At 41.0% G+C, this 27,029-nt stretch overlaps 3 protein-coding genes across 8 annotated transcripts in view; 1 reads left to right on the top strand and 2 right to left on the bottom strand.

The window, feature by feature from the left end:
• The window catches only part of LOC123190351 (uncharacterized), a 46,101-nt gene extending 31,045 nt beyond the window's left edge, over positions 1 to 15,056 (top strand). For 3 of the 6 annotated variants that reach the window (XR_006496286.1, XR_006496288.1, XR_006496287.1), the window contains exons 5-6: positions 13,860 to 14,035; positions 14,228 to 15,056. The gene's annotated coding sequence lies outside the window, so the exon portion shown is untranslated. Of the gene's footprint in view, positions 1 to 9,690; positions 12,380 to 12,704; positions 13,678 to 13,859; positions 14,036 to 14,227 lie in introns of those variants that run through there. The other 3 variants (XR_006496292.1, XR_006496291.1, XR_006496289.1) reach the window with 3 other exon arrangements.
• LOC123190352 (norbelladine synthase) lies at positions 13,559 to 14,601 on the bottom strand. The gene is made up of 2 exons (XM_044602977.1): positions 14,353 to 14,601; positions 13,559 to 14,238 (listed from the first exon to the last, which is right to left on the bottom strand). Exons 1-2 carry the CDS (start codon positions 14,540 to 14,542, stop codon positions 13,937 to 13,939), a joined length of 492 nt encoding a protein of 163 aa, XP_044458912.1. The 5' UTR covers positions 14,543 to 14,601; the 3' UTR covers positions 13,559 to 13,936.
• Positions 15,057 to 21,731: 6,675 nt separating the features above from the next.
• LOC123191875 (uncharacterized) lies at positions 21,732 to 22,208 on the bottom strand. Its single transcript, XM_044604441.1, has 2 exons — positions 21,855 to 22,208; positions 21,732 to 21,821 (listed from the first exon to the last, which is right to left on the bottom strand). The coding sequence occupies exons 1-2, from the start codon at positions 22,206 to 22,208 to the stop codon at positions 21,732 to 21,734; spliced, it is 444 nt and encodes a 147-aa protein (XP_044460376.1).
• Between the last annotated feature and the right edge of the window lie 4,821 nt (positions 22,209 to 27,029).

The raw sequence follows: 27,029 nt of genomic DNA on the forward strand, positions 1-27,029 counted from the left end.
TGTCTGAGAAACCCTCCAATCAACGCCCGCCCGGCATCGCGGACAGGCGAAGACAGGCATGTCCACACGCGCCTGGCTCTGCATCCGCGAGGTGGCGCGGGAGCTTGAGGAAGACATGGAGCTCGGAGTCGAAGGGGATCTCAACGCCGCCGCGCCCTCCACTGCTAGCTTCCCACCGCCGTGCTCTCTCTCTCGCCGTGGTCACCGCCGTGCTCTCTGTCGCCGTGGTCACCGCCGCTATCGCCCGCTTATATAGCACACCCGCCAACGACTCTCTGCTCAACGGCTCTCTGCTGGGTCCCACAAGCCACGCGTGCAACGGTCTGAATAAAATTGGCCGTCTCTGCCGCCTGGTCCCACCTGTAAGGGCCGAGTCAAAAGGTTGACCTGACGGAGACGGCAGAGTTCATGGAACGAGTCAGTGCGCACGGACTAGGGGCAAAACTGAGCACAATTCGCATCTGAAGGCAAAACTGAGTACATGGACACCACCGAGGGCAAAAGGATAATTAACCCATATGTCTATTGAATGTTAGCTTCAAGATTATTACCAAAGTCTTGATGAACAGGCTGAGTAAGATCATAAAACCTATTATCTTACCTACTCATACTGCTTTTATCAAGGGGAGATACATCATGGAAGGGATAGTGATCTTACATGAAGCACTAAACTCTATTCATCACCACAAACAAAATGATGTGATATTCAAAGTGGATTTTGAGAAAGCATATGATAAAATAAAGTGGCCATTTGTTTACAAAATGCTTAAAATGAAGAAATTCCCAGATAAGTAGTGTGATATGGTTATGCACAGCATGATAGGAGAAAAAATTGGACCTTATTTCAAAACATATAAAGGGTTGAGACAGGGGGATTCCAGAAAGATTCTTGTTTGCGTCATATGGAGTCTTAATTGTTTGAAATGTTTTTTTGCTTCCTATTTTTTTCTTTTGTTTCTTTGTTGTTTGCTATTAAAAGAAACCCCAAAAGATTTCTTTATCTTTTTATTCTTCTGATGTTATTTGAGAAAACCACAAAAATATTTCCTCGTTTTTTTCTTTGGATGTTTATTTGATTACCTCTTTGTTAAAACTTTGAAAATCTTTTATCTCTGCTTCTCTTTGCCTTCTTTGAGAAAAGCCAAAATTCCAAAATCATTTCTATGTGTTTCTCTTAGTTGTTCTTTCCCTTTTATTTGTCAGAAAATCCAAAATTAAAATATTTTCTTTCGTTGATCTTTTGTTTTCTTTTGATTGTTCTTCTTGGCATATTTTTTTGATGTTTTCTTTTTGCTATTTCGTCTTTGTGTTGAAGTTACACACGTTCAAAAAAAAGTTGCAAAACCCAAAAATTCCACAAAGATTTCTCTTTTGAGTCTTAAGTGTCTGTAGTGTTTTTATTGCTTCCTATTGCTTTTGTTTTTTGTTCTTTGCTTTTAAAAGAAACCCAAAAAGATTTCTTTGTCCTTTTGTAGTTTTGTTCTTTTGAAGTCCTTTGAGAAAATAATAAAATATTTCTTGGTTCTTTTTGCTTTTCTTTTGGATGTTTATTTGATTTCCTCTTTGTTGAAACTTTGGAAATCTTTTATCTTTGCTTCTCTTTGCATTCTTGTTTCCCTTATTTGAGAAGAAATAGAAATTTCAAATTATTTTTGTTATGTTTCTCTGAGTTCTTTGCCTTTTGTGATTTAGAAAATCCAAAAATATTTCTCTTTCGTTGTTCTTTTGTTTTCCTTTGTTTTTTTGGCTGTTGTTTTTGGCTTTTCTCTGTTGTTTCCTTTTTGTTGTTTGTTTCGTCTTTGCGTTTATTTATGTTGCAAAACTTACAAATTCCAAAAATATTTCTTGTTTGCGTCTTATTGAGTCTTAAGTATTGTGAACCAAAAATATTTCTGATTGGCTCTTATCTGCTTTATTGTTGAACTAATGAAAAGACCAAAAATATTTCCCTTGTCTTCTCTTTTGTACAAATTGTCCAGTAGTAAACCTGCAAAACCTATCGATACAGAACCAAAAGAAGCAGCTAGCAGACACTGAAGTCGCCTAATCTCGAGTGTAGTGAGGAGGTCAACTGAAGAGGTTGACGAAGAAGCACAAGGCTATGAGTAAAAACTAAAAGAAGTAGGTGTCGAAGTTGTGCAATCTCTGTTCCTCGTCGATCCGGTTTGGCGTCCTTCCGCTGGTTGCAGGTTCTGTGCCACGGACTTGAAGTTGCATCCCATGCTCCCTTTGGTGGCCCTTGGCCTCGATGACAGGTAGCGTCGTGCACACATCTTGCGGGTTAAGAATGTTGAGGAAATCGCTATCACTGCTCACTCAACTTGGGAGTAGTGATTAATCGTTGAATCGGCGTATTAACCGGATTAACCGGTCAACCACTAATTAGTGGATTTTTCAACTCAATAGAAGCAAATTTTGTATGGAGTGAAAATCTACATTGCAAATAGGAGGCAAATGGCACCTTTTTCTTTTCTCAATAGACCACAAACATGTATACAACAACAATCATCCATGTGGGCACCAAAAGTCATCAACAAACAATTATACAACATTTTTTGCTAAATTTTGCTCGTGTCGCAACTCTAAGAGATGGTGGCCACACGATGACGACAGGCAGAGGGAAGGTGACGACCTTCGTGAAGGGCATCTGAACGGGTCGGTTGCAGTAGGTGTTATGTCACGAAGGAGGGGAAGTAGCGGTGCGTAGAGGGAGAAGAGGAAGCGGCGACACACATGGGAGGAGGGGAAGTGGCAGCACGCCGACGAGGACTTGGTCGGCCGCCATCTAGGTCGGGAGGGGATGAAAGGAGTAAGAGGGGTGACAGGAGGGCTAAACCCTAGCTATTTAGGAGCGGGAGGGTTTATGGGCCAAACAATTGGGCTTTGTTTGCCCACAAATTAACATGCCAACAATGATTAATCAGCCTGACAACAGATTAGTCGGTCTAACCGACCATTTAATCGGTCTGGCAAGTTAACATGATGAATATACAAGTGATGGGATGAGCATAGGGAGGAAGGGAAATGAGACCCCACATGCCGGTGTGTTCAAGAGCAGCAATCTCCTTTGCCATCGCATGTCGCCGTTCGGGATGAACATGGCGTCACGGTATGTTGTATTTTGAAGAGCAGCACTAGAATACCCATAGCGATCAATATGCGGAAGCGGGCGAGCGCAGAAGCCATAAGTAGGTTGAGCTAGAGGTGGTGCATTGCTAACAAAAGAAGATATAATAGTCGAGGGAGATGGCTCATCGAAAGATGACACATTAGAAGAATCCACAAGATGCGGATGACTAGTGCAGTAAAGAAGAGGATTGGGCGGGGAAGTCTTAGGGAATGAACGAGGTGGGGAAGCCGCAGGTGACGATGATGTGGGGTCTACAACAGTAGTACAAGAAGACACATGGGAATGGAAGAGGGCAATACGTGAGTGATAGGACACATCAACACGATTATGGTTGGTGAGTTCATGCTTTTCAGGATAGCACGCAATATTGATAGCATTTGTATTGTTTGACAAAGGAGGAGTAGGTCTAGTGACAAAAACATCAAAATCCTCAAGCAACCATCGTAACCAAGTCACCTCTGTTGTCAACAGAGGTATAGCTTGCAACTTAGCCTTTGCACTCAAAGGGAATAGCGCAGTCTGTTTCTTTGTCTTTCGGGCAATGAGAAAACCATCAAGAAAACACAGTAAGTACAACGGGACGAGCAAACTTGTGCATAGGAATAAGGAGACGGTGAGGTAGTTCCACAAAGATATTGTAGAACCGGGGGAGGGGGTGACTCAAAGTGGATTAAAGTGGGAGCAAAGACAGGCTGACTTAGAATGAGAACGTGATATGAAATGTCTGGACGAGTGACATCTAAATACAAGACTCCCAACAAGATGACGATAGCGTGTCAGATCAAACAAAGGTGGACGTTGAGCTCCATGGCAGTGTCAATAGTGACTTTATCACTAAGCAGCATGAGCAAGAAGATACTGAATGTACTTCTCTTAGGAAATAAAGAAGCCATCAGAGGTAGAATAAACCTCAATTCCAAGGAAGTAACAAAGAGGACCAATATTAGACATAAAAACTATTCACTAAGACGAACCTTCAAAAAGGCAATGCACTCAGAGTTGTTGGCAGTGATGATCATGTCATCGACATATAGAAGCAAAGTTTGACCCTGAGTTGAAAGATGGTATAAAGTGCAGATCATAAGCATTTGGCAAAAACTGGTCGCAGTTATCGCTGAGACAAAACACTCAAACCGGACACGAGGGGCTAAAGGCATAGAGAGAGCAACAAAGACGCCAAATCGTGCCATCAGGAAAAAAATCTAGGTGGTGGCTACATGTATACCTTCTCATGCAACTCACCATTAAGAAAGACATTCTTGACATCAAGCTGAGAGACGGACCAGTGGCAAACAAATATCACAGGAGAAGTGTGCGAAGAGTGGTCATGTGTGCCATATGAGCAAATGTCTCATCATAGTCATAGCCATGTTCATGTTGAAAGCCACAGGTCACAAGACGAGCTTTCTAACGCAAGAGAACCATTAGTCTAAATCTTGTAGACCTACCTACAAGATACAAGTGAAATGAGATCCCACGTGTCGGTGCGTTCAAGAGCAGCAATCTCCTCAGCCATCACACGTCGATGTTTGGGATGAATATGGCATCATGGTAAGTCGTATTGAGAAGAGCAACGCTAGAATACCCATAGCGATCAATTAGCGGAAGCGGGCGAGCGCAGAAGCCATAAGTAGGTTGAGCTGGAGGAGGTGCGTTGTCAATAGAAGGAGACATAGTAGTCGAGGGAGATAGCTCATTGAAAGATGACACATCAGAAGAATCCACAAGATGTGGACGACTAGTGTAGTAAAGAAGAGGATGATGATGAATCACCGGGGAAGGCTTAGGGGACGAACGAGGTGGGGAAGCTGCAGGTGACGATGATGTGGGGTCTACAATAGTCGTATAGGAAGACACATTGGAATGGATGGACAAGGGCAATATATGAGTGATAGGTGTATCGGCAAAAGCTAGGAAAGAAATATCCTCAATGAGAGAGGCTGAAGGAGAGAATTGACGTGGATAGGAAGGACGAGGCTCATCAAAAGTTGCACCTGGAGGAATGCTTATCCGCCGATCGATACGATCCCAACACTGATAGCCCTTGTGCTCATCAGTAACCTAAGAAGACACATTCAATATACTAAGCAGTCATTTTGAGGGGCAAGAAGAACGTATTAGACGCAACAAAACAAACGAAGCAACTAAGTAGCCACGAGAATGACCAAAAAGACACTCAAGAGAAATATCGCCCTGCAAAGCAAGGAAGGCTGACTGTTGATGAGGTAGGTGGATTTAGAAACAACCTCAACCCAAAAGTGAGATGGAAGACATGCGTTGATCTTCAATGCACAAGCTGCCTCAAGAAGGTGATGATGCTTAGCAAATAATTCTAAGTATCAGGACCACGACAAGAGAACTAAGAAAGTGTGCCCTGCTCAACAAGGAATCCGCACAACAAATGATTGATAAACTCGCAAGCAAAATCTGCATGGAAGGCATAGATAGGAGTGGAAAATTGGGTATGAAGCATGGCGGCAAACTTCTTACTGATAGATAAGACCTCACTAGAAGAAAAGCATAAAATATATCCATGTGTGTCTAGAGAAATCATCTATAAAGATAATATAGTAGCGATGTCCTCCTTTTGAGGCAAAGGGATCTGGACCCCAAACATCAAAGTGAACAAGATCGAAAGGACGATGAGACACAATCTCGCTATGAGGATAATGTAACTTAACCTGTTTGCTAAGCCGACGAACCGACAGCCTAAAGACACACCGCTAGAGACAGATCCAAGAAGACCACGTCGAACTAAGGATGGGAGACTAGAGCCACACAAGTGACCAAGACGATGATGCCAAAAGAGTCGGTAAACGAAGTAACCGAGGCGGAGAGACTGGCGGTGGTGGCAACAAAGGGAAGGTTAAGCCAGATAAGCTCCCAAAGGACCTGGGAATTACAAGGTTGAAGGCCAACAGCAAGTAGAGCATTCGTGTGAGGATTCTAATCAGAACATGAACATGAGAATCTGGAGGTCGACTGGAAGAATCATAAGTTATATGAAAATACGTCCAGTACCAAGGATCCATGGGGATGTACCTGGTTCTGTAAAAAGTGGTCACTCGATACAAGAAAAATTAGTAGCAAAACCTGTTGATGTTGAACCAAAAGAAGCCGCAAGTAGATGCTGAAGTCGCCTAACCTCCGGTGTAGTTAGGGTCTCAACTGAAGAAGTTGACAAAGACGTACCGGGCAATGAAACTAGAAGTAGGAAGTAGGTGTTCTGTTAAAGATCGGAAACCCAAAAGTATTTCTCGTTCTTCTTGTTTGGTTTCATTTGGTTTTTGATCTCTTTCTTTTGTGTTCTTTATGGTGTTTTTCCTTCTTATTGTTTCTTTTATTTATTTGTTTGCTTTTACAATAAACCACAAAACATTTCTTTCTCCTTTTTTTTCTTTTGAAGTTCTTTGAGAAAACAACAAAAATATTTCTTCGTTCTTTTTGCTTTTTCTTTGGAAGTTTATCTGATTGCCTCTTTGTTGAAACTTTGGAAATCTTTTATCTTTGCTTGTCTTCGTTTTATTGTTTGCCTTCTTTGAGAAAACAAAAAATTTCAAAAATATTTTTGTGTAGTTCTTTACCTTTTATATTTAAAGAAATCCAAAAATATTTCTCTTCCATTTTTCTTTTGTTTTCCTTCGTTTTCTTTTGATTGTTCTTTTTGGCTTTTCGTCCTGTTTCTTTTTGTTCTTTCTTTTGTCTTTGTGTTTGAGTTCCAAAACCCAAAAATTGCAAAAAGATTTCTTGTTTGCGTCTTATTGAGTCTTGAGTGTTTAAAGTGTTCTTTTTGTTCTTTTTTCTTCCTATTTCTTCTTTTGTATGTTTGTTTGTTGTTTTCAAGAAACCCCAAAATATTTCTTTGTGCTTTTGTTCTTTTGATGTTGAGAAAACAACAAAAATATTTCCTTGTTCGTTTTGCTTTTTCTCTGGAAGTGTATTTGATTGCCACTTTGTTGAAACTTTGAATATGTTTTACCTTTGCTTGTCTTTACGTTCTTGTTTGCCTTCTTTAAGAAAAAACAAAAGTTCCAAAAATATTTTTGTTGTGTTTCTTTAAGTTCTTTGCCTTTTATGTTTCCAGAATCCAAAAACATTTCTCTTTCATTGTTTGTTTGTTTTTCTTGTTTTCTTTTGGTCGTTCTTTTTGGCTTTTCTTTGTTGTTTTCTTCTCATCGTTTCTTTTGTCTTTGTTTTTAAGTTGCAAAACCCAAAAAATCCAAAAGATTTCTCATTTGCTCTTATTGAGTGTCAACTGTTTGAGGTGTTCTTTTTGTTTTTCTCTTCCTATTTTTTCGTTTGGATGTTTGTTTGTTGTTTGCTTTTAAAAGTAACCCCAAAAGATATCTTTGTCCTTTTGTTCTTTCGAAGTTCTTTGAGAAAACAAAAAAATATATTTCCTCGTTCGTTTTGCTTTTTGTTTGAAAGTTTATTTGATTGCCTCTTTGTTGAAACTTTGAAAATCTTTTATCTTTGCTTCTTTGTACACTCTTGTTTGTCTTATTCGAGAAAAAACAAAAATTCCAAAAATATTTCTGTTATGTTTCTTTAAGTTCTTTTTTTGCCTTTTATGTTTCCAAAAATCCAAAAAATATTTATGTTCTGGTGTTCTTTTGGTTGTTCTTTTTGGCTTTTCTTTGCTCTTTTCTTTTTGTCGTTTCTTTCGTCTATGTGTTTAAGTTGCAAAACCCAAAAATTCCAAAAGATATCTCGTTTGCGTCTTATTGAGTCTCAAGTGTTTGAAGTGTTCTTTTTGATTTTTTTATTCCTATTTTTTCTTTTGTTTGTTTGTTGTTTGCTTTAAAAATAAACCCCCAAATATTTCTTTGTCCTTTTGTTCTTTTGAAGTTCTTCGAGAAAACAACAAAAATATTTCCTCATTCATTTTGCTTTTCTTTGGAAGTTTATTTGATTGCCTCTGTTGAAACTTTGAAAATATTTTATCTTCGCTTCTCTTTAAGTTCGTTTGCCTTCTTTGAGGAAAAACCAAAATTCCAAAAAATATTTCTATTTTGTTTCTTTCAAGTTTTCTTTGCTTTTTATGTTTCTGAAAATCCAAAAATATTTCTCTTCCGTTATTCTTTTGTTTTCTTTTGGTTCCTTTTGGCTTTTCTTTGTTTTCTTTTTGTCGTTTTTTTGGTCTTTGTGTTTAAATTGCAAAACCCAAATATTCCAAAAAGATTTCACGTTTGTTTCTTATTGAGCGTTAAGTGTTTGAAGTGTTCTTTTTGATTATTTTTCTTTCCTATTTTTTTGTTTTTTGTTTGCTTTTAAAGGAAACCCCCAAAGATTTCTTTGTCCTTATGTTCTTTTGAATTTATTTGAGAAAATAAAACAAAATTCTCGCTCTTTTTCTTTGAAAAGTTTATTTGATTGCCTCTTTGTTGAAACTTTGAATATCTTTTATATTTGCTTCTCTCTGCGTTCTTGTTTGCCTTCTTTGAGAAAAAAAACGAAAGTTACAAAAATATTTCTGTTGTGTTTCTTTGAGTTCATCTTTGCCTTTTATGTTTTCGAAAATCCAAAAATATTTCTCTTTCATTGTTCTTTTGTTTTCTTTTGGTTGTTCTTTTTTTCTTTTCTTTGTTGTTTTCTTTTTATCGTTTCTTTCGTCTTTGTGTTTGTGTTGCAAAACCCAAAATTTGCAAAAAGATTTCTTGTTTGCGTCTTATTTAGTTGAACTGTTTGGATGTTAATCCCCTCTTGAATACTTCTTCGTTTTTTATCAAATTTTAGTCCTTGATGATTCTCACTTGGATTATTTGAGGTTCTCCAGAAACTAGGATTATCACATATGTTTAAGCATTAGCAACTTATCTGTTTATCAATCTTCATTTGTATGATCTCTCCTTCTATTTAATTTCTTCTTCATCTACGTTTTCAACAATTCTGGTTTGCATTTGTGTCCTTTTGCCTAGAAATTTGGATTATACATCTTAACGGGAGCGTCTTCATGATGAGTTAGGATTATAGTTATCCTATTTCATTTCTTTGTCTTCGGGGTTTAACTTTGTCATGAATTCTGATTTGGATTTGTTGGTGTTCTTTGAAAATTGGAATTATAAGGGTTATGTTTTCTTTGGATGCCACAAAAACGGAGGGTAGTAGTCACGTAGAGATGAATCAATGGTTGGAGAGGTTTTGTTTTTGTTAATGCCTAGTTTGACTTTGATGATCTCATTTTGGTATGTATGTCATCTTTGGATGCCAGGGAAACTGAGGGTAGTAGTTCCGTAGAGATGAATCATTGGCTGGAGTGGTTTTATTTTTGTTAATGGCTAATTTGATTTGTTATGGTTCAACAGTTTTTTTATTTGGTCAGATCTTCTTGGATGATGTTTTGGTGTTGAACTGGAGTTTGATTATTTGGATAATAATCCCTTTTGATTACTTCTTGTTTGCATAGTATAATTTAGTCCCTTATGATTCTTACTTGGATTATTGGTGGTTCTAAATACGGCTTGGCGGGAGCAACTTATTTGTTAATCTATTTTGAATGAACTAATCTTTATTTAATTTGTTCTCAGCTTTCACCTTGTATGTATCCCTTGCATATGTAGGGTTGGGTACTCTCCGATATGCATAGAGATCAGGTTCTTCAAGGGCATCATCATATTCTTCACCTTCTAAAAATTCATCGTCCTCCTTGTTGCCGCCATCGTCATTTTCCTCCTCTTCAGGCGGTGTGGCGGTCTTCCCCTTGGTAGGAGTCAAGGTAGGATGAAGAAAAGAAAAGGCACTATGAATCTTAAGGCCACACGGCCCCGGGCTCGAGAACACTTACGTCACTTGAGGGTTGGCAGCGCTAAAAGGCTCCATTGCAACAGTGATCGGAATTTTGTTTGACCCTAGATCTTTTAGGGTGACGATGCGGGCTCGCAGCTTGTCGTTGCTGAGCTCTCGTGCCGTTGCCTGAGTTGGATTTTGAGGCCCCATGTAAAGATACATGGGGTGAGCCCGAGTGGCTGGACTCGCCGCTCGAGATACATCTCCAAGACTTGCTCCCCGGTCAGCCCGTGGTCGATCAGGCTCTCCACCGCCTTGATCAGCCCCCGAGCATTGCTAGATGTCTTCTTCATCGGCTTCCAAGATCTCTCAGATGCTTGGGTGGTTCATTGATGAAAGGCGGCAGATCTCCCGCGAGCCCCGAAGCATAGAACCCTTATGCCAGTTGCAGTCTGACTTCGCCAAAGCAATCTTGAAGTAGTTCGATTCAAGCTGGAGCTGGAGGTTTGGCGCCTTCAAGGTCGCGGATATCATCACCATTCTTCTAGACCTTCACCAGGAAGTAGTATCAAAATAACTCGAAGTTTGGGTGTCCCGAGGAAGCATTCGCAAAGGGTGATGAAGTTGGCGATTGAAGAATGGCGTTGGGTGTCAAATGATGCAACTGACACCCGTAGGAGAACAGAAGCCCGCACACAAAGCTGTGCAGAGGGAAAGCCAAACCTCGACAAAAGAACTGCTAGTGCAACACTTGCTTGTGCCGACCGGCGCCAGGATGGCCTCGGTCCCCGCCGTCATCCATTGAAGTACCTCCCAAGGCAGCAGAAAGTCGTCTTGAACCAACGCAGTGGAGAAGAACCACTTGTCCGTGGTCTCGCCCGCCTTCTCGTTGGCCGAAGCGTTGTCCTTCCACTTGTCAGCGGTGGTGGCCTTGGAAACGCTCCAGCCACGACCTCGACCGCGGTCTCCCTCGACTCACACCATCAGCGGCTCGCTTGGGTGGAGAAGGAAAGAAAGGGAGGGCTTGAGGAGCAAGAGCTTGCGACGATGGCGGTTCCGACGGGGGAGGGAGAAGCAGTAGCGGAATCTACGAGAGGAAAAGAGGAAGTGGGGAAATGCCTCTCTCCCCCCTCTTTATATCCCATCGGGAAACCCAGGCAACGGCTTTGGCAGGTCGACAACTGCCCCATTTCCTTTGCGGTTTCCCACTACGCACGATGTGGGCGCGGAGATCCAGGCATTATCATCATGATGCAACGGTCAAAGCGGAACCGACTGGCTATCTCCCTATCTTTACGACAGTGATGACGGGATGTGACAAAGCGAGCGGCAACGACGCCTAGGTTCCTACGGCTAGCATTAAATGATTTGAAGAAGACTTGACACTGGAGGCCGCACAGCCATGAAGCTGTGAAGACGCGACGCCGGAGGCCGTGTAGCCGTGAAGCCGCAACATTGCAAAGGCGCATACCGCGAAGCCATGAAGGTGAAAGATGCAAAACTGCTAGATCGCGGCACCACAAAATCAAGAGCTACGAAGCCATAGAGATGCGTCGCTGGAGGCCGCGTGATACGTAGATTTTGAGGTCGGGCTACCGGGAGCTAGACTGTCTCCATCACTAAGAAAGAGCCTGCCTGGATTTCGTTCTCAAGGCAGCAAGACTCCACAACTCCAGACAAGCTCGGGCGCTACCGACGGTACAATATACCGAGGGTGGCCCGTCCGCCGGGAAGCTCGAGACTTGGCTGGCTTCAGGGCCCAAGAGGCCTAGCGGCAGCCTTACCCAGCGATCGGTCCAAGGGTCCAGGCTTGGAGATAAAATTTATCCTTGGCGTGCAAGCCAAGAAGCTCTCACAGTGAGGTCGGTTAGGATCCCTATCAACCCTAGCTCTCATCCCCTTTATAAGGCGAGGCTAGGGGTAGTCCGAGGCATCTGTTCCATTGCCCAGACCTCGGTAGCATTCATTATCCTCCACTTGTAACCCCCTCGCACGAGGTGCTGCCACATCAATCCAAAACAAAGGAGTAGGGTATTACCTCGATCATGAGGTCTCAAACCTGGGTAAAACCCCCGTGTGAACCCCCTTTACTTCCGACTACTGTCTCCACCCTAACGGGGGCACTGACGGTTTTCTGCACCATCATTGGTACTCTGGTAGTGAGTTGGAATCTGTTTAAATTGTTTGGTTTGCGACCTATCTCTCAAGGTTTGGTCCATTATATGTACCCTTGATCCCCATGTTGGTCTTCCGCGCCTGTCGGTTGCACGATATATTTAGGAAGTTAGAGTTGTGGATACAAACCTTGGAATGCTTAGTAGAACTAAAACCGAGTACATAATGTGCGGTTTCAGTACTACTAGGTGTGAGGAGGAGGAGGTTAGCCTTGATGGGCAGGTGGTGCCTCAAAAAACACCTTTCGATATTTGGGGTCAATGCTGCAGGAGGATCGGGGTATTGATGAAGATGTGAACCATCGAATCAAAGCCGGATGGATGAAGTGGCGCCAAGCTTCTGGCATTCTCTGTGACAAGAGTGCCACAAAAGCTAAAAGGCAAGTTCTACAGGACGGCGGTTCGACCCGCAATGTTGTATGGCGTTGAGTGTTGGCCGACTAAAAGGCGACATGTTCGACAGTTAGGTGTGGCGGAGATGCGTATGTTGAGATGGATGTGTGGCCACATGAGGAAGGATCGAGTCTGGAATGATGATATACGAGATACAGTTGGGGTAGCACCTATTGAAGAGAAGCTTGTCCAACATCGTTTGAGATGGTTTGGCCGTATTCAGCGCAGGCCTCTAGAAGCTCCAGTGCATAGCGGTCGGTTAAAGCGTGCGGAGAATGTCAAGAGAGGTCGGGGTAGACCGAATTTGACATGGGATGAGTCCGTTAAGAGAGACCTGAAGAATTGGAGTATGACCAAAGAACTAGCTATGGACAGGGGTGCGTGGAAGCTTGCTATCCATGTGCCAGAGCCATGAGTTGGTTGCGAGATATTGTGGGTTTCACCTCTAGCCTACTCCAACTTGTTTGGGACTAAAGGCTTTGTTGTTGTTGGTCTCGTGGGCAAACCTTTGCTCTGTAACTGAGTCAGGTCAGTGCCTTTTCGGTGGTTTGTTCGATTCATTTGTGTTGGCCTCCATGCGTTGGTTGCAAGACTGAATCGGGTATGTGGAGATCATGTCCAAGGGGGTTTGAGGAAGGTCTGATTTGAAGGGCCATCGCCCTGTGGTCTTCTGTTCATGAGTTCCATCATTCATCATTTAATAGGAGGTGGATTCAGTGTCCTGATTGATTCTTATTGTAGCAGTTGATCTTGCTTTTGGTATGTGTGTATGTTCTCCTTTACTTGCAGCAGAAGCAGGAGGGTAGTAGTTCTGCAGAGATGAATCAAAGGCTGGCGAGGTTTGGTTTCTGTTCATGGCTGATTTGATTCGTTACGGTCAACTGTTATTTTCATTTGGTCAGATCTTCTCGAATGTGGTGTTGAACTACTCATCAACCTAGAACTTCGTGATTGTTTGGATGATATAATCCCCTCTCGATTCAGCTTCTTCATTTGCACAATACAATTTAGTCCATCTTGCCATCAATCTGAGTCATATATATCTTGTGTTTATTCGGCTTAACTGGTCATAACTGCAAAATGCATATGCGTGAGAATATTTTCCAAAATTCCAAGTATGTGATGATACATAATGAAATCCGTGGTACTTTTTTAATCAAACCTTCATTAACCAAAACAAGTTAAGGTACATTTCTTCGAGAAAAGGAGCATCAAGGCTCCCAACTTCATTTTCATGAAACTAATAAAGTTAAGGTACATGGACCGCGAAATATCTATATATCAACTACTCCCTCTGTAAACTAATATAAGAGTGTTTAGATCACTAAAATAGTAATCTAAGCGCTCTTATATTAGTTTACGGTGGGAGTATGTGATATTCATATGATCAAACATACTATCCTAATATGTTTGATCATTGGTCATTTATTTTTCAGGGAAAACACACAACGTGGAATCAGACATTATTTCTCTCAAAGCATTGGTACACTTTTGCTCTGAGCTGTTGCAAGAATTAACTGCTCTGAGGGATCTTCTGCTCCTTGAGGTACCCTGCAAATTTCTCAGCAGTTGCAGCCAGAGGTCCGGTGCTGACCATAGCTTCAAGCCCGGGGTGAGTTTCCTCATTTATCTCATACACAATGGTCGATCTTATCACTGAAGAACTGGGTCCTTTGGCGATGATCTCGAACCTGACCATGTAATAGAGGAACCCGAGCTTCAGGATGTCTCCGTCGATCGTCTGCGCCTCCTTGATGTAGTTCTCATTGTCAACCTTGATGAATTTCTCCCTGTATGTCTCCAGGCCAGGGATCCCTAGCAAAAGCAGCAAACCGTTGCTCGGTCAGTATGCACATGGACGACTTGAGGAATTTTTTTTTTTGAAAGCATACGAGTTGAGGATTGAAGGGTGGTTTCTGGATATCTGACCTGGAGCAAATGTGAGCTCCAAGATGGTGCCGACGTCGCCGTCGCCGCTCACGAGCTGTATCTTGGCGAGCACCTGTGGGAGAAGCTCTGGCAGCAGCTCGGCCGCACGGAGCGTGCCGTAGAGCCCCCATAGCTCGGCGGCGGGCACATCGGCCTCGAACTCGTGAACCTTGTTCCTCCTCATCGCCATGGACTTGATGGACTGTGTGTGACGAGGGAAGTGTCTGTCAACCAAGAAGCTGATGGAGTTCAGTGTGTGACGGTGTTTACAACTGAAACTGATTAACTGTATATATAGGCAAGTCGGGTATGAGTTATGACAAGTGAACACGGCTTAAAGTCTTCGCTCGGAATCTCGAAGGTTGAGATGCCACGGTGACAACGAGGGGCGCGCTTTTGGCTGGAGTTATCCTGGCATTGTTTTGGCTGAAGTTAAATATTGGGTGGTTTCCCTTGGAGGCAAATAAAGTATTTGCGTGGTTTGCGGGCCTGAAGCTTACTATATTGTGCATTTTGGCCTGCCTGGACCAGTGGACAAAGCGATTCTCTTCCTGTAAGCCCCCTTTATTTTTTCTTATTTTGGAGAACTGATTCCTCCATAAGCACTTGGTTCTCGCCAACATGTCTGATTGCGTCCGTCTCCATCGTTTGCCGATTTGTTTACTGCTGCTTTGTGATCATGGAAGCCAATCATTTGTGCGTCACTGTGATCCTCATGTGCTGGCCGGCTGCCGTTTATGCGATTTTGTTAGCCAATCCTGGCGCCATCATTTGCTCCTCATGTCAGCTCCTCATCTTACTAAATGTAGCACGGTACGGTGCTATGCTGTGCAGGCTGGACTTGCGGTACGGCAATGCCAAAAATATTTGGTTGATTCGCCGCGGCGATCTGGGGTGTTTTTCATTGATTCTTAAGAGATTTGAACCAAGTGTAAGGCGATACAGTGTTTGAGGGCCTGCCCTTAATTAGTAGTACATCACAAATGCTTGGCGCCGAAAGCAAATTCCCTTGCCTACTCTAATTCTCTCTGGAAAAGCATGGTCATGCTCTCAAAATTGAGCATCTCCCAGAGGCCAGCAGAGTGCTCCATTCACCGCTGGTGAGGCATCCCCTTGATGGCGGTGGCGGCCGGTGAGGAAGATGGAGCCAGCGGCCGGCGACCACCGGCACGGGATAAGTTTCTGCACGCTATGGTTATTATTTATTCTTTATTGGGGGACGGGATTTATCCCTGGTTTCTTTACAAATTCATAGGTCTTCTTATAGAATATGTAGAACGAAAACAATTTTGGAAACCATCTGTTTCAACAGTGGGATAAAACATATCCAATATCCCAGTTATATGAAGATCTCTTTTGGGGAGATCAAAGTTTCATTTCACCTACAATGCATGAACAATATTGGAAATTACATCAACATTTTGTTCGAGGACATGAATAATTTTCAAAACAAAAAAACTTTTATTTTTTCAAGTACATGGACATTTTTTTCAACTCAAAACGAGTACATGATTTTTTTTAAATGTAAACGTTTTAAAATTAAATGCATTTTAAAAGAATACTCACACTTTTTCGAATTCCATGAGCATTTGTTTAAAATACACTAATCTTTCCCAAAAGCACAGATATTTGTTATTCAGTATGGAAGAACATATTTTATAACACAAGATTATATTTAATTATTTCCATGATTGAAGCATATTTTATTTTATATTTTTTTTATCAAAATTCTGAAGTAAAAATACCTATTTTCTAACGGGCCACACAAATAGTGGCCCATGAAACGGGGCTGCCGGTAATGGGGCGTTAATTCCCGCACAAAGCGGTATACAGCGGGTGCGTCTATATAATGCTTGCAGTGACTCCTTTTTATTTGTACGCAAGCTTTATTAAGGTGTCACCACCGTTATTGGGACGAACAAAAGATTATCGTGATGGCCTAACCAAGTATGGTGGCAAACCCCTAAAGTAAGTGCATGCTTAGCGAGATTGTGAGCCTCGAAAGACATGAACAATTTTCGAAACTACAAAACATAGAGCCACTGGTTATGACCCTTCTTAAAAGCATGTAGTTCCCACCCCATTTGAAAAACATGCAATTGCAACCTCATTTATAAACAAGTAGTTTCGACTCTATTTGAATACTTATAGTTGCGTCCCCGTTAAAAACATGTTGTTGCGGCCCCCTTTTGAAAACTTATGGTCATGCAATTGCACCATGTGTATTGTGTAGCAGTGAAAAACATAAAAAGAAAACATGGAAACAAAAAGAAAACCACAATCGTCATTTTACCAAAGGACAAAAATAACTATAACACATTCAAACTATGAGAAAGCACCTCAAAAAACGAAAATGCCCTTTGGTAAAATCAAGTCATCACAATTTTTGGACACGATATGATCATGAAACAATTTGCATTGGGTATTGAAATGATCATGCTCACTGCAAAGCTCACACGTACGGCTAAGAAAATATAAATTTTCAGCACAATCATCTAGTCTTTCTTGCAACCATTTAGTTTCTAAATGCTTATGCCTCTTGCAATATCTATCTTCCCTATTTGGTGTGTTCGTACAAACCCAATGTACTCCACAAATTTTTTTGACGTGTTTATATGAGACATCATAACTAGTGCAATCATCATTAGTATCATGGATATTCAAAGAATTCGTACTAACAACATTGCAATCATACTCATCATTCAAAGATTTAGTGCCAAATATTTTATAGATTTCTTCTTCTAGCACTTGAGCACAATTTTCCTTTCCATCATACTTACGAAAGATATTAAAAAGGTGAAGCGTATGAGACAAACTCAATTCCATTTTTTTATAGTTTTCTTTTATAAACTAAACTAGTGATAAAACAAGACACTAAAAGACTCGATTGCAAGATCTAAAGATATACCTTCCAGCACTCACCTCCCCGGCAACGGCGCCAGAAAAGAGCTTGATGTCTACTACACAATCTTCTTCTTGTAGAGTTGTTGGGCCTCCAAGTACAGAGGTTTGTAGGATAGTAGCAAATTTCCCTTAAGTGGATGACCTAAGGTTTATCAATCCGTAGGAGGCATAGGATGAAGATGGTCTCTCACAGGCAACCCTGCAACCAAATAACAAAGAGTCTTTTGTGTCCCCAACACACCAAATACAATGGTAAATTGTATAGGTGCACTAGTTCGGCGAAGAGATGGTGATACAAGTGGTATATGGATGGTAAATATAGGTTTTTGTAATCTGAAAATATAAAAACAGCAAGGTAACTAATGGTAAAAATGAGCGTAAACGGTATTACAATTATAGGAAACAAGGCATAGGGTTCATACTTTCACTAGTGCAAGTCCTCTCAACAATAATAACATAATTGGATCACATAACTATCCCTCAACATGCAACAAAGAGTCACTCCAAAGTCACTAATAGCAGAGAAGAAACAAAGAGATTATAGTAGGGTACGAAACCACCTCAAAGTTATTATTTCCAATCAATCCGTTCGGCTATTCCTATAAGTGTCACAAACAGCCCTAGAGTTCGTACTAGAATAACACCTTAAGACACAAAGCAACCAAAACCCTAATGTCACATAGATACTCCAATGTCACCTCAAGTATTCGTGGGTATGATTGTACGATATGCATCACATAATCTCAGATTCATCTATTCAACCAACACATAGGACCTCAAAGAGTGCCCCAAAGTTTCTACCGGAGAATCACGATGAAAACGTGTGCCAACCCCTATGCATAGGTTCATGGGCGGAACCTGCAAGTTGATCATCAAAACATACATCAAGTGAATCACGTGATATCCCATTGTCACCACAGATATGCACGGCAAGACATACATCAAGTGTTTTCAAATCTTTAAAGACTCACACTACAAGAAATATGTCAACTTGCGACCATCACTATTGGTCATTGAAAGGTCATTGTTTTTTATTTGTGACCTTTTTGTGACCAAAAATAGAAGGTCAAAAGCTGGCAGTCATAAACTAAAATTAACGACCTTCTCTGTGAGAAGGTCATGGAATTCCATGACCAAAACAAAAAGTCATTGATTCTATGACCTTTTGTTTTGGTCGCTAGCTCTCTGACCAGGCCACGTAGGATCCGACATGTCAATCTGACATGGCAAAATTGCAACCAATTGAAAAGATCATTGATAAGATTCAACCCGGTCCAGTTCGATGGTTTACATGGGCCGAGCCCAACAATTCAGCCTTTTTATATATTTTTTTCTTATTAATTTTGGTCAGCTATATGGGCCAGGCCCAACTATTCGGCCTTTTTAATTTCTAGGCCATTACTATTAATTTTCTATTTTTAACCACATTATTTTTGCGCTGGTCCCACTTGTCATGCTGATATCACAATTGGACCCACACATCAGAAATTTCAAAATTTGTCAACCAATTTTCATAAGTGGGTCCCCCTGATCCAGTTTCCATTTCATAGGTATGGAAATTATACACAGTCAATATTTCAAACAGATTATAGAGCAAATGAAATTCATCCAAAACAACACTAAATATTACAATACATAATATGCTACTCTGACTAATATTACACTTTGCTTGATATTACAATACATAATATGCTACTCTTGCTGATAGGCTTCATGGCTTCACACTTCATACTTCACCTATGCAAAAAAAGAAGAATAAGAACCTGTAGGCAGCATCAAACATAGCTTATAAGCAGAATTGATAATAAGCTCAATTTAACTGGTCAACAAATCTTCCATCTATATTTCTATCAGCAGCACACTAGATAGGCCACACATTTATTCCTACAGTACAGTGAGGAAAAAACAGATTATGGTGCCTGCCAAGTGAGGTAAAAACAGATTATCAGCAGCACACTAGATAGGCCACACATCTATATTTCTATCAGCATCACACTAGATAGGCCACACATTTATTACATTTACATGGTGGTGGTTGGCTGGCAATCATGGCTGCTAGCTCATGCTGCCAGTGTGCGTGCACATCTCCCCGCTGGAACCAACCCAACCCAAACGAAGCAACAGTAGCAAACCACACATGTACCAGTAAACTTCAGTATGAAACAATTCCTCGCCGAAAGAAACTACCAAATTATTTCCAAGAATTCCGAAGAAACCGCCTCAAGTCGATTCAGCCAAGGATATTATTTTCCACAAGCAAAAAACTATGGTTCTGCTCCCACATGGGCATGGGGTTTTTGGGTTTCAAGACACAAATCACAGAACTGGATGGGCATATAGAAGGTACACTATGAATCTACGGCGTCAACCTGCTGGAGTTACTTGTCCTCAGTGATGAGCAGCTGCTTCCTCCTTGGGCTTGGTCATCTGGACAGCTAAAAAAACATGCAACTGTAAGAAGATGGATTGATGGTAAAGAGTGAAGAATTGTGATTCAGTGAACAGAAAAGCATATGTACATTACAATATTGCAGACAAGAAAATAATAATCCTAATATGAAGATAAGTGTTTTTCTTATTGATGGTTGTAAGATGGACTGATCGTAAAAAGAGAGAAGAATTTTGATTCAGTGAACAGAAAACAAGACGTTATTATTCAGCTGTGATACTTGATATTTGACAAGTATCGATATTTGACAAGTATGGTTTCATGTATACTCCTACAAGTTAGGCAGAGCAATGTACAAGATAAATCGTTTTATATAAAGCGTGTCCAATCAATATTCAAAATGCTATTGAGCAGAGCATAGAAACAGAGTCCCAAAAATCTAATTATCTGCTGCGGCGACAGCCACGCAGCAAGCCAGCAGCGGCAGGCTGGGGCGAGGGTTGGGGAGGAGGCAAGTGTTCTCAGGTTATTAACAGGGAAACTGGGTGATTAACATCTCTCCAAAAAGAAAAGTAAAACAAATTAAAATATTGAGTGTGGCAGCAACATCTACTTGTTACTGGAGTCCCAGTTCAAGATGGCCAAAGGCCACTTGGCACCATGGAACCTGCACAATTTCCATCATATATATGAATGAGTTAGGAAGTAAAGTAGATTTGAACTACCCAGCCTCATACATATATATAAAGTGTGCTGCACTGCTGCTACAGAAAGTTTCATAGGCTTCCAAGTGAAGGGATACTAGTTGTTCAACTGCCGTGTTTATTTTTTGTTGTTGGGGAAAACAATAGCTTAATCAGTTCACTTCTCTAATAGTATGAACAACCTATCACTCAAACAGTCCTTGAGTGCTAATATATTATTGTATTGGTAAAAGAAACATGTCACCACGAAGAGCTTTAACAGTTAGCACCATTTTTTATTAGAGAAGTTCAGAGAGAGATTTGAGAAATCTATATTAGAGAAAACTTGAAGACAACATACAGAATTACGAGCTTAACAGTTACTGCTATGACCATATCGCGCAAGCTACAACATATAAATTAATTAGCATTAGTATGATGTATATGGACAGAATGTCTACCTTGCCGTCCGCAAGAAACATGACGGGAGGTCGAGGAGATTTCGAGCGGCTCCGTGTCAGCTGCCATCACCACGACGAACTCAGATGTCCCGCTGTTAAGAGAACTTGGTCGCTGTGGAAAGCAAGAAACAAAGATTAAAATCACAGGAGGTGAAATTAACAGGAAGGACCAATGGGCACTGCTAGGGATTGGTCACCTTCATGGGGAACTGAACATCCAACTAGTTTTAGTCAAAGTCTTAAGCATATACATACATACAAATTGAACCAAAAATCATATGCATGTCTGTACAATTAATTGCAAGGCTATCCAACTTGCAGTTGGAGAGAGTACAAACTAGTTTACTGGTAGTAAAGCACAGCAGCCTACACAACATTCAGGTTCTCGCACAAATGCTAGTAGACAGACAAGAGTTGACCACAAACAAAGAATGAATCCATCATATTATGCCAGTAGTAGGTACAGCTTGGCTTCAGTCATAGAAAGGGAACATGAGTTTGCTTGCTTGAACCAAAAGGTTCACCATAGGAATTGGGCATCCAACGTGTTTTAGCCAAAGTCGTAAGCATGAACAAACAAACATACGTACAAAATGAACCAAAATCCATATGTCCGTGTAATTAACTGCAGGTGCCATCCAACATGCTATTGGACAGAGTAGAGCCTGATTTACTAGCAGCCTGACACAAAATTCTAACTCTGGGCTTGGTGCATGAATCCTAGTAGAGAGACAAGAAAGAGTTGACCACAACAAAGAATTCATTCATGGGATTATTCCAGTAGCAAGTACTGCTTGGCTGCAGTTTTAGAAAGGAGACTTGAGTTTGGTCAAACAAAAAGAAAAAGTGACGCATACTTGTTCATAGATAGAAACTGAACATCCAACGGCAACGGCGGCGCCGAGGCGGGTGGACGGGCGGCAGCTTGGGTGATCTCATCTGCTAGACCATGTCGCTGATGAGCTGCACGTGGCTGCTCCGGTGCATCTCCACAAACATCCTCGATGCGCCCGCCACCATCTTCTTCCACGTCTGAGCGCGCACGCACGCGCAACCAACCAACACATCATTAGCCGAGGCGATCAAAATTGAGGTACAGAAATGGAGTGACAGAGAGACGTCCAGCCGCGCGCCCCGCTTCACACGCGCGTGGCCGTCGTTGCCCTTCTGCGCGGAGGAGGAGGAGGCTGTGGTGGTGGTCGGCGGCAGCAGCCCGGCCCTCCAGTCCGTGGACCCGCCAATGCTGCGCCGCCGCTTGGGCACCGCAAGCTCCAGATCCGCCCCAGACGCGCTGGAGTCTCTGGCGGAGAGCCCCGACGCGACACGGTGGGACGAGCGCTTGCGGCGCAGCGCGAGGCTGCGGCGGGGTGGGGTTGACCGCTGCTTGGAGCGCGGGTAGATGGGATCCCCCTTGGCCATGCTGGTGCGGTCGTGGTCGGCACCTGTGTGCATGCATCGCTGGCCGGCCTCATGGGAGTGAGCACTTTTCTCTCCGCCGGCTCGAGCTCGATCGATCGTGTGGTCGTTGTGCTGTGTGTGACCACCAGTTTTACTTGTCCCGTGACACCGATGGGCGAAACGGAAGCGAATCTCCATCATCATACGAGTTGGGTGGCGGCGCCGAGGTGGGTGGGTAGGAGGGGAGGAAGGAATGAACCAGGGAGGCGGTCTGGTTTGGGAAATCAGCAATGGCGCGCGGGGGGCGTCGAGGGAGGAGGAGCAGGCGGAGCAGGAGGGCGTGGGGGAGGCCATGGACGGCGGCGAGCTCCGCTGGAGGGAGGTGGCGGCGGCGAACTCTTCCTCGATCTGGAGGGAGCTGGAGGAAGGAAGGAAACGAGCTCTCTCTCGATCTGGGATGGATTGGGAAAAAAGGAGGCGGGGGGTGGATGCAAAATGACCACGAGAACAGAGCTAGGGTTGGTGTGGAAGGGTTGATGACTGCAGTTGGATCCTCGAGCATCCGACGGTGTATAATCCATGATCCCCGTGATATGTCTGTGGACCAATCAGAACGCAGCAAACAATTTGAAGAACTTATGACCATCTAAATTGGTTGAAATCAAAGATAAGTTTTTCAGGAAAACCCACTTTTCACTTTTTAGTTCTCAAAATGAGTTTTTTTGTAAAAGACCTACCAAATATTTGTTCAAATGATCTCATATTGTACATAAGGGTGCATCTTGGAATTCCAAACAATGTTGCCTAAGGGAGTTTTCATTTTCTTTGCATGAAAAATTCATTTTCCATTTTCCGAGTGCCCGAAATGAGTTTTTTTTGTGAAGGACCTACCATATATTTGTTGCAAAATTGAACCAAATCAATTTTCTAAAATACTAGGCCATATTTAATGCACAATTGACAAAATGGTTAAGTGTCAAAAGTTTTGATCCACCTCCGGTGAAAAGACAAATTCCCGCCGATTTAATAGGAACCGGGTCAAATTTGAACTGCAGTTGCCTCATAATTTGCTATTTATTTTTTCCAAAAATCATTTCTAGGTACATAAGTATCTATTTAATCAGAGAAACATCAAAAGTTTTCCAAGATTCAACCACTAGCTAGGAACGGTCAAGCCCGCCGTTTTGATCTCATTTTGAAACGGGAATAAAAAATTTAAAAGAATAAAAAAAATTGGAAAACCTTTGCATTGTGTCATTATATGTGACCAAGTTTCCAGCAAAAATAATAAAGTTGTAATACAACAATTAATTTAAAAAAGTGTTCTCAGAAATGAGCTATCATGCTTGAAGATTCATGGATTTCAAGTCAAATGATCAATCTTATGACCACGTTCATGGCATAGTTTGTTCAAATGATCTCGTATTGTGCACAAGGGTGCATCTTGGAGTTCCAAACAATGTTGCCTAAGGGGGTTTTCATTTTCTTTGCACGGAAAATTCATTTTCCATTTTCCGAGTGCCCGAAATGAGTTTTTTTTGTGAAGGACCTACCATATATTTGTTGCAAAATTGGACCAAATCAATTTTCTAAAATACTAGGCCATATTTAATGCACAATTGACAAAATGGTTGGGTGTCAAAAGTTTTGATCCACCTCTGGTGAAAAAGACAAATTCCCGCCGATTTAATGGGAACCCGGTCAAATTTGAACTGCAGCTGCCTCATAATTTGCTCTTTATTTTTTCCAAAAATCATTTCTAGGTACATAAGTATCTATTCAGTCAGAGAAACATCAAAAGTTTTCCAAGATTCAATCACTAGCTAGGAACGGTCAAGCCCGCCGTTTTGATCGCATTTTGAAACGGGCATAAAAAAGTGAATTTTTTTTGGAAAACCTTCGCGTTGTGTCATTATATGTGACCAAGTTTCCAGGAAAAATAATAAAGTTGTAATAAGGCAATTAATTTAAAAAAGTGTTATCAGAAATGAGCTATCATGATTCATGCGTGAAGATCATGGCTTTCAAGCCAAATGATCAATCTTGTGGCCACATTCATGGCATAGTTTGTTTAAATGATCTCATATTGTGCACAAGGGTGCATCTTGGAATTCCAAACAATGTTCCTAAGGAAGTTTTCATTTTCTTTGCACAGAAGATTCATTTTCCATTTCCCGAGTGCCCGAAATGAGTTTTTATTTGAAGGACCTACCATATATTTGTTGCAAATTTGGACCAAATTAATTTTATAAAATACTAGGACATATTGAATGCACAATTGACAAAATGGTTGGGTGTCAAAAGTTTCGATCCACCTCTGGTGAAAAAGACAAGTTTCTGCCAATTGAGTAGGAACCGGGTCAAATTTGAACTACAGCTGCCTCATAGTTTGCTCATTATTTTTTCCAAAAATTATTTCTAGGTACATAAGTATCTATTTAATCATAGAAATATCAAAAGTTTTCCAAGATTCAACCACTAGCTAGGAATGGTCAAGCCCGCCGTTTTGACCGCATTTTGAAACGGGCATAAAAAATTCAAAAAAAATCAAAAAATAGGAAAACCTTCGCATTGTGTCATTATATGTGACCAAGTTACAAGGAAAAATAATAAAGTTGTAATACGGCAATTATTTTAAAAAAAGTGTTCCAAAAAATGAGCTACCATGCGTGAAGATTCATGGCTTTCAAGCCAAATGATCAATCTTATGGCCACATTCATGGTATAGTTTTTTTCAAATGATCTCATATTGTGCACAAGGGTGCATATTGGAATTCCAAACAATGTTTCCTAAGGAAGTTTTCATTTTCTTGGCACGAAAAATTCATTTTCCATTTTCTAAGTGCCCAAAATGAGTTTTTTTTGTGAATGACCTACCATATATTTGTTGCAAAATTGGACCAAATCAGTTTTCTAAAATACTAGGCCATATTTAATGCACAATTGATAAAATGGTTGGGTGTCAAAAGTTTTGATCCACTTCTGGTGAAAAAGACAAATTCCCGCCGATTTAATAGGAACCCGGTCAAATTTGAACTGCAGCTGCCTCATAATTTGCTCTTTATTTTTTCCAAAAATCAGTTCTAGGTACATAAGTATCTATTTAATTAGAGAAACATCAAAAGTTTTCCAAGATTCAACCACTAGCTAGGAACGGTCACGCCCGTCGTTTTGATCGCATTTTGAAACGGGAATAAAAAATTCAAAAATAAATAAATAATCGGAAAACCTTTGCATTGTGTCATTATATGTGACCAAGTTTTAAGGAAAAATAACAAAGTTGTAATACGACAATTAATTTAAAACAGTGTTCTCAGAATGAGCTATCATGGTTGAAGATTCATGGCTTTTAAGCCAAATGATCAATCTTATGGCCACATTCATGGCATAGTTTGTTCAAATGATCTCGTATTGTGCACAAGGGTGCATCTTGGAATTCCAAACAATGTAGCCTAGGGGAGTTTTCATTTTCTTTAGACGGAAAATTCATTTTCCATTTTCTAAGTGCCCGAAATGAGTGTTTTTTGTGAAGGACCTACCATATATTTGTTGCAAAATTGGACCAAATCAATTTTCTAAAATACTAGGCCAAATTTAATGCACAATTGACAAAATGGTTGGGTGTCAAAAGTTTTGATCCACCTCTGGTGAAAAAGAAAAATTCCCGCCGATTTAATAGGAACCGGGTCAAATTTGAACTATAGCTGCCTCATAATTTGCTCTTTGTTTTTTCCAAAAAAATATTTCTAGGTACAAAAGTATCTATTTAATCAGAGAAACATCAAAAGTTTTCCAAGATTCAACCACTAGCTAGGAACGGTCAAGCCCGCCGTTTTGATCGCATTTTGAAACAGGCATAAAAAATTGAAAAAAAAATCAAAAAATTGGAAAACCTTCGCATTGTGTCATTATATGTGACCAAGTTTCCAGGAAAAATAATAAAGTTGTAATACGGCAATTAATTTAAAAAATGTTCTCAGAAATGAGCTATCATGCGTGAAGATCATGACTTTCAAGCCAAATGATCAATCTTGTGGCCACATTCATGGCATAGTTTGTTCAAATGATCTCATATTGTGCACAAGGGTGCATCTTGGAATTCCAAACAATGTTCCTAAGGAAGTTTTCATTTTCTTTGCACGGAAAATTTATTTTCCATTTTCTGAGTGCCCGAAATGAGTTTTTATTTGAAGGACCTACCATATATTTGTTGCAAATTTGGACCAAATCAATTTTCTAAAATACTAGGACATATTGAATGCACAATTGACAAAATGGTTGGGTGTCAAAAGTTTCGATCCACCTCTGGTGAAAAAGACAAGTTTCTGCCGATTAAGTAGGAACCGGGTCAAATTTGAACTGCAGCTGCCTCATAGTTTGCTCATTATTTTTTCCAAAAATCATTTCTAGGTACATAAGTATCTATTTAACCATAGAAACATCAAAAGTTTTCCAAGATTCAACCACTAGCTAGGAACGGTCAAGCCCGCCGTTTTGGCCGCATTTTGAAACGAGCATAAAAGATTCAAAAAAATCAAAAAATTGGAAAACCTTCGCCTTGTTTCATTATATGTGACCAAGTTACAAGGAAAAATCATAAAGTTGTAATACATTAATTATTTAAAAAAAGTGTTCTAAAAAATGAGCTACCATGCGTGAAGATTCATGGCTTTCAAGCCAAATGATCAATCTTATGGCCACATTCATGGTATAGTTTGTTCAAATGATCTCATATTGTGCACAAGGGTGCATATTGGAATTCCAAACAATGTTTCCTAAGGAAGTTTTCATTTTCTTTGCACGAAAAATTCATTTTCCATTTTCCGAGTGCCCGAAATGAGT

This window comes from Triticum aestivum, chromosome 2A (assembly GCF_018294505.1).
Source record: "Triticum aestivum cultivar Chinese Spring chromosome 2A, IWGSC CS RefSeq v2.1, whole genome shotgun sequence".
Lineage (NCBI taxonomy): Eukaryota > Viridiplantae > Streptophyta > Magnoliopsida > Poales > Poaceae > Triticum > Triticum aestivum.